This window comes from Octodon degus, unplaced genomic scaffold (assembly GCF_000260255.1).
Source record: "Octodon degus isolate 3935 unplaced genomic scaffold, OctDeg1.0 scaffold00003, whole genome shotgun sequence".
Classification (NCBI taxonomy): Eukaryota; Metazoa; Chordata; class Mammalia; order Rodentia; family Octodontidae; genus Octodon; species Octodon degus.
The window spans coordinates 23571336-23579457 of record NW_004524579.1 but is presented as its reverse complement, the minus strand read 5'-3'; the positions used below and the strand labels follow the sequence as shown (position 1 = coordinate 23579457).

Below are 8122 nucleotides of genomic sequence, written 5' to 3'. Positions count from 1 at the left end.
CTCTCTCTCTCTCCATGCAGTTCCCTTCTGCTGCACAGATCAGATGGCTGCTCAGTCAGGTTATGTAAAATTGGTGGAAGTCACTCCCATATTGAGGAGGGAGGGCTGCTAAATCACAGCTGGCTCTCTATATTGAGCTAAACCCATTGACTCCAAGACAGATGCCATATGTTCCTGCAAATGCTTTGAGTTGGTGCGGGGTTGGGGAGTCGGGGGAGTGAGGTCCGGGTGGCCCAGGATCATTTGGGTGTGTCTGGGAGCCATCTGGGAAGAACATGGAGGAAATGATCCCTGATTGGCAGTATCATTTTTCCTTTCCTTTCTTTGGATCAGTTTACCTTGTTGGCTTGTGATGGTGTGTCCTGCCACCACATGACACAGTTGGCTCCACCATGGACAGGTACCCTACTTTGGCATCAGTCTTACCTGCAGGCACTCAGCTCATCATCCCATTTCTCTCTCACTTCTCAGAAGGCCAGCTCTACCATGGGTTTGTCAGCATGCGGAGAATATTCCACCAGGAGATACTGGCTCTTGCTCTTTATTAGGTCATTGTACAGACACACACACACACACACACACACACACACACACACACATATACACACACACACACAAACACACATACACACACACACCCCACCACCACACCAGTTATGTGCTTCTGTCACCTGTCATGAAGAGTGCTTCTATCTTTTCCAGTCTTATTCGACAGCTGGCTCTCCTTGGCACTTTTTGGGAGTCTCCCCTGTGCAGTTCCTTGGTGCATTTGAGAAGATGCGTTCAGTCTCATCAGGGAAGTTCATATGGGAGTCCCCTCGGGCAGTCACACCGATGGCCAGCTCCACTTGCTTCAGTTAGTGGCCACTTTTCGACCTGATCACCAGGTCAGAATCCGAGAATTCTCTCTGTTGATTTGGGGGATGAAATTCACTCTGCTTCTCACTAATAAGATCAGAAGCCCAACTTTCAGCAGGTAAGGAAAGTGATCTCCTTTTCCCAGGTTACAAATCCTGGCTTCCTGTCCTCGTAGCTCAGGACCGCAGGGCACACTCTGACACATTTCTTGGTCCAATTTTCACAAATGCCATGCATCAATGGAAGGAACTGCAGCTTTGGAACTCAAGTAGGAAGTAAGCAGCAGTTATCCTGGCATGGCTTTTGAGGCTTTCCTGGCAACAGCTGTGTCTGTGATCAGCTGGCTCTGGCCCATGAGGAGATGACAGTGTATTCTTAGAGCACACTCAAGTGATTGGAGGGGTTGGATTAGATGACCAGGTGCATCCTCAATGACACTTCATCACATCCCTTCCTCTCTTCTCCTTCCTAGATTGTCATTGAAGACATTGGGAACAAAAGGAAATATGACTTCCCCCTGAACCGCTGGCTGGCCTTGGATGAAGACGATGGCAAGATCCAAAGGGACATCCTAGTGGGCGGAGCTGAGACCACAGGTAAAATGGAGATGGGGTGCCCCACGGGGTCATGCTGTGCTTTCTGCCTGAGGGTCAGTGTCACTCTGTGTGCCTTGAGGCCTGGGATCAAGCAGGAGCCAGGACAGTCTACAGACAGTATCCTCCCTGCTCCTGAAAATGAGCTATTTCTCTAGGCTGTAGCCAGGGCTTCACTAATGCCAGAGGAGCTGGGGTGAAAGCCCAGAGTGGATACTACCTTACCAGAACAGAGGAAATTATCCGTAGGAGAAAGCCAGAATTTGAACATCAAGGGTGTGGGCATACATAGGTGTAGATTTCTCTTACCTCCCCTTTATATCAGAAGGTTTCTCTATTTCACACCCTCTCCTGGCACTTGGCCCACTTATTTCCCTTCAGTTCTCACAAAAGCAATAATGTAGGAATTATATGTCACTACTTCACAGATAAAGAAACTGAGGCACACAGAAGTTAAGAATGCTTTTCAAGCTCATACAGCTAGTAAATGATAGGTTGGGTATCTGTCTGCCCCCTAAGTTACCCTTCTTGAATTCCAGAGAAGCTTCTATTCCCAGGATGTATATTCATAGCAGGAATATCCACATTGTGTGCATCTGAGACTATGCTCTACTGAAAAAACTTTCAAGGCTTCGTTCTGCATGCAGACAGAGTCCAAGTCCTGTGCTGTTCTATATAAATCAACCCACAATTTGGCTCCAGTTTATCCTGTCAGCAGAATGTCCCAGCACCCTTTCTTCACTGCCTTCACTGCCCTTCTAGCTCCCCCAACTGCACCTGCAAAGCCCTCTCTCTTTCCTCTACTCAACACACGCTCTCCCCCACTGCATTCACACACCTTTGCTCTCTCCCAGGCCCTCCTTTTGTCTCTCTTTATCTTTGGAAACTACTTTGTAATGCCATTTATTTTCTTTCTGCTTCTCAATTCTTCTTCCAGTAACTTCCTCTGAACCCTCCTGACCTCTCAGGCAGTCACCTTTCTCCCTTTTTTTGTTCCCTTCACCCTGGGCAGACCTTTGTTGCTGCTGGTTAGGACAGTCAAAGATCTGTTACGGCAGTTCCCATCCTCAGGCCGAGGCACATTGGCCCTCATTGTGAGGAGGCGTAAGTCACCACAAAGAAATCTTACAACTTAAAAACATACACTAGAATAAGTTTACTATAACTCATAACTGTATTATAATTACATGTCTTCCACTGGTGAAGAAGGAAGGGAAATGACTGCAGCTGGGAACTGCTCATCAGCCAAGGAATAGAAGGAGAGCTGGTGTGAGAACACCATCTGTCCATGCACCTTAGCAACATAAATCTTGAGACCCACGTTTGTAGAGTAGTGGCCTTTTCTTTTTATCTTCACGAGCTCCCAAAGACCTGGCATCTAGCAGGCACTCAGTAAATGTGCGCTGAGCCAAAGACACTGTGAATAAATAATGCTTCGGTGCAACTGATATTCCATCTCCTAAAGACATTTGGGATTTTTCTTTCCCTGGGATCATGGGATGAGGGTATGGGGTAAGTAGGATGAAAGACGGTGGGAAGGATCAGCAAGGTCTACAGTGCCAGTTGCCCGAGACCCCAGGGCAAATGAATGAACTCAGGCCAGACCTTGGCAAAATTTCCCATCTGAGTGTTTGCTTTCGGTGTTTTCTTTTAGAAGTTTAGTCCTTCTTAAAGGCTTTTCCCCAGGATTTTGTGTCCTCACTATCCCTGTGGCCCAACTACAGGGTCTTTTTTCTCCTCTCACACTTCCAATCAGGTAGCAAGCAGGGCCAGGAGGGCCCTCTCAGCTTATGTTTTTAAGGTACCAGTAAGCTAACTGAATCGGATAGCACAGCATATAAATCTCCATTAATGGAGTTGACTATCATAATTAGATTAGACATAACAGAATTCAACTGGCAGCTATTAATAATGTACACATAGTAATTAACATTAATAAAAAGAACTATTCTTAGCCAGCCCAAGTTCTCCCTTCTCTTTGTCAGCTTCCTGTAATCAGCCTGGCAGTCTCCTGCAATAACGCACGCAGTTTCTTCTCAAACTAACAGACACTGACATACACACTTTGATCAGATGAAATGAGGTCATGAGGGACATTGGATGTGGTCTAGTGTGAAGGAAGACAAGAGAGAGAAAGAAGATGCATACTTAGGAGTGGGGTCTGGGGGCGCTCTACCTCAGAGGGGGAGAGAGAGTATTGCAATGCAGCTCACACTGAACCCTTTTCTCCCCATTTTCTCACCAGCTATCACCTATGTTGTCACTGTCTTCACTGGGGACATACGAGGAGCTGGGACCAAATCCAAAATCTACTTGGTTATGTATGGAGCCAGAGGGAAAAAAAACAGTGGAAAGATCTTCCTGGAGGGTGGTGTGTTTGACCGAGGCCGCACAGACATCTTCAACATCCAGCTGGCTGTCCTCCTCAGCCCTCTGAGCCGAGTCTCGATTGGGCATGGAAATGTGGGTGTCAACAGAGGCTGGTACTGCGAGAAGGTGAGGGGTGCCTTGCCAACAGCCTTCCCCTTCCCAATCCCTCTCTTACCTGTGAGCACAAACTCTAGCCTGAATCCTGCTTCCCGCTTCCTTTGGACCAGTCACAGCATGTAATCCTTTCCTTGGCCACTGTGGGCATCGTGGGTGGTATCACACCCATCCTTCTTGTCTAGCAGATGGCCAAGAATGGGTTCTGTTCTCCAAACCTGGGTAAGTTATTTATAACTAGTGGTTTTCACTCAGCGTTATGCACTAGAGATTCATCCAAATGGTAACACTACTGTGTTACATTACTCAGTAATGTAGACTTTTCTCTGCTGTAATGTATTCCATTGGATGAGTCATTGTAACTGTTGTCTACTCATCTGAAGGGCTATTTGCAGTTATTTCTTGGTTTTTACTCCTATGAACAATGCTGCCATGAAAGTCTTGTACCTGTGTGCAAGGGGTTCATGAAGTAGAAGTTCTAGGTCACAGGGCAAGTGACTTTTCAGCCTTGCAGCAGGATTGTTATTTCGAAAATATGGCCGAGTGTTTTCTGAAGTAATTACACCATCTTGTCAGCCATGTGTAAGAGACATTTTTTTGTCCAGCACATCCTTGTTGTCTGAATTTGTAATCTTTACTGTGACATTGTGAACTGATCTAAATGTGGTTTAGTTTTTTTGCCTTCATGAATAATACTAAGGCTGAACATCTTTTTATTTCTTTTTTGGTCATTGATACTTCCTTTTATGTAAAATACCTGCTCATATTTTTCTCTTATTATTCTACTGTCTGAACTATGTTGAATTTATTCCTAGTAGTTATTTATTTTATCTAGAAATTAAACCTTTATTGGTAGTATATGTGAATATAAGTATTTTCTTATGGTTTGTTTATAATATTCTCTAAGGAAGAGACTTAATCTAAAAGTAACCTAGCTTATCAATTGTTTCTTTTATTTAGTTTAATTTTTTTCTATTATCAAAAGAAATATTTTTATTCTAAAGCTATAAAATATTCTCCTAAAAAGTATTCTCCTGTATCCTCTATGACAAAGATTTTTCTTTCCTCATTTCTGTTTTAACTGGGAATTTCATTTTTGTAGTAGGAGTCCAATTTTATTTTTTTCCATGTGAATATCCAAATTTTCCAGCAACATTTTTTTTTTTTTGGTGGCCTGCTCAGCCGGCCCTGGGGGTGGAGCTAGTGTGGTACGTGATGCAAGGAATGGAACCATGGTCCCTGAGCTTGTCTAAGCTTGCATAAGCAGGCCTAAGCAGGTGCTTTAGAGCCTTCACTAGCCCCTTAAAGGGCTTTTAAAACTCGAGTAAAAAATCACTGGGAATTGTTAAAAAGTAGATTTCTGAGCAACGACCTATACTGACCGAGTCCAATTTTCAGGGAATCCGCATATTAAATAAGTGCTTAGATATTTCTAAGATCAAGAAAGCTTGGGAAACACTGATTTGAAGAATAGTAATTCTTACCCACCATTCTGAAAAGACACTGCCTCTGTACTGTCTGGTGTATACCATTTGTTGATTTAGTTCATTTCTACAGTAGTGCAACATGCATCACCTTCGTTTTATGAGTTCATACTAAAGTTTAGTTTCTACTAGGGAAAATTGGCCAGAATGTGTTCACTATTCATGACTGCTTATCCTTGCATGGAAAGTTTAGAATTTTCTTGCCAAACCCATGAAAAACTGTTAAATAGCATTAAAGTAAAAATCAACAGATCCATTTGGAAGAACTGGCATCTTTATTGTTATCAATGTTCCCTATTGCTGAACATGGTACACTTCTTAAAATTTATATCTTTAATGTTTTTAAATATTAGTTTTACATTTTTCTTCCTAAAAGATATACTTATAGAGACCATAGAACTTTTATTGCGGCTATAATTGGTATCTATCTAAATATGCTTCACAACCATTTACTGCTAATGTAGAAGTATTTTCTACACACTGTTTGAACATAACCATCTTGTTAAACTATAAATAACTTGGATATCTTTCTAGATTTTTGATGGTTTCCTTTGTAGACAATCATATTTTTTAAAAAATTGCTTGATCACATGTCTAAGAACTACATGCTTAAAACTGAAACACTAATATTGGAGCATCTTTGTTTGGTTTCTGATTTTTTTTTATCTTCAATATTTGAGATTTTATTAGTTGTGTTGAGGGTCAGTACACATTACCTTGTACACAATTCTTAACACACATACCAAAAAGAGCTATGTATTGTTTTTCAGTTGTTCCAGTGACTTTCCAGCTTCAAATTTAGAGGCAAATTTTCTGTAAGAGGATTAAGTACCAGTATTTTTAAATGCTGACAAAGTGTTACTTAAGTCCCACCAAGTCACAATTTTGTATCACATACACTACAGACTCAAATGTTTTTATCTTTAACAGCACATTAACAAAATGAGGCAAACCAGACTACCACTACCAAAGATGTTAGAGAGTTCACATGATCCTGACAGGGCAACAGTTAGGAAATAGTTTTCTTCAGGAAACAATTCTACTAAAATAGGAATAGAAATCATTTAAAGTATCCAAGACATATTAAATGCATGACTGTAATTCCAAATTGCCATTTAGTATACTTTGTATTGCAGAATATAAAACTAACCCCACCTATGGAATGTTAAACTGACACCCAAGACAGTCAAAGCCTGCATAATTCAATATCCCACTATTTCTGGTTGTACAAAGAAATAAAAAACCAGAGAATGATTTCACCTCTAAAAAAATCATGTACACTTAAAAAATGCAATGAAGTAGGATTCCCTCCTTTTGAAAAATGTTTTTAGAGCTACTAAAAAACCTTTCATTTACAAAATAGTTGATAAAAATATTCCTCTGGACTGTACAAGAAGGGAGACAGGGAACACTGCTAAGACATGGTGTGTGATTAATCAGACCTGGCTTCTTTCTCTTCTGCTTCATCAGAAGCTGTACTCTCCTCATTTTTAGTTTCTCCATTTTCTGCAGGTAAATCTTCCTTGGTTTCTGTTTGGTTTTTTTTATCCACTGTCATATTCACTTTATTACTTAGCAGTTTCAGTTATTCATCTCATATTGTCACAAGGTATCTCAGTTCTTATTTTCCAGATAATTAATAGCATTGAACATTATGCCATGTTTTTAATTCATTAACTTTATTGAAAATGAATAATAATTATATAGCAAATTAAAAATTGTAGACAAATATTGAAATGTGAAAGATATAAGATGTAGACAAAGTGAATTTTAGAAAAACATTTATGAAATGAATATATGAGATTAATAATTATATGAATAAGGGCCAGCCAAATAGCTCAGCAGATTAAAGCACCTGCAAGCAGGCACAGCGGCCAGGGGTTTGATCTAGGGGCCTGCCATGCAGGTCCCGCCCCAGGGGGGCTTGTTGAAGTGGCAATTGAGAATGGGTGTAGTGGCACACTCCTTTAATCCCAGCTTGTAGGAGGCTGTAAGCAGGAAGATCACTACGAGTCTGATCTAGTAGTGAGAACCTGAACACCCCGCAGACCCTTCCCTAAAATACAATAATAATAATTAGTATTAGTATTAGTATTATATGAATATAAGTTTCTTCATTTTGGCAAAGTGAACTATTATATGACTGATCTGTAAACTTTTCTTCATGTTTATTTTAGATAATTTTTATTTTTATATTGATTTAAGTTTGTAAATAATTTTTTTACAATGTGCAATTCCTTGGTTTCTTCTCTCAGACCCTTGCGCTTGCTAGGGAAGGGCTTATTCTACTGAGCCATCTCTCTGGCCCCTTCTTGGTTTCTTGATTAGCGACTTCAGCCTGTTTTCCGTTGGCTCCCCCTTTTTCTTTTTTAATATAATGTTTATTCATTTAATGAGAAAAAAGATAAAACAGCGATGAAACAGTTTCAAAACAGGTTAGTAGACCTTTACAATAATTAATACATTGCATAGTGTTGTCTTCATAGTACTTATTCAGAGGACATAAGAAAGTCAGGATAGATATACAGCTACTTTCAGTTCACTGAGAATCAAAGTTTGTACTAATATTGTTAGGACAAGACAGCATGTCTGCATTGTGTCCCCTGGTTCCCCTTTTCCCTTTGGCTTGCACTTTTTTGTCCGAAGATTTATCCTTTCCGGCTGCCTTTTTTGGCTTCGTTTCCACTTTAGCTGGAACAGGTT

At 40.8% G+C, this 8122-nt stretch overlaps 1 protein-coding gene across 2 annotated transcripts in view; it reads left to right on the top strand.

The window, feature by feature from the left end:
• Positions 1 to 8122, top strand: part of Loxhd1 (lipoxygenase homology domains 1) — a 175933-nt gene that overhangs the window by 49152 nt on the left and 118659 nt on the right. For both annotated transcript variants that reach the window (XM_004623623.1, XM_004623622.1), the window contains exons 7-8: positions 1331 to 1454; positions 3697 to 3947. In XM_004623623.1, the coding sequence (XP_004623680.1) occupies positions 1331 to 1454; positions 3697 to 3947 (375 nt within the window). The remainder of the gene's footprint in view (positions 1 to 1330; positions 1455 to 3696; positions 3948 to 8122) is intronic.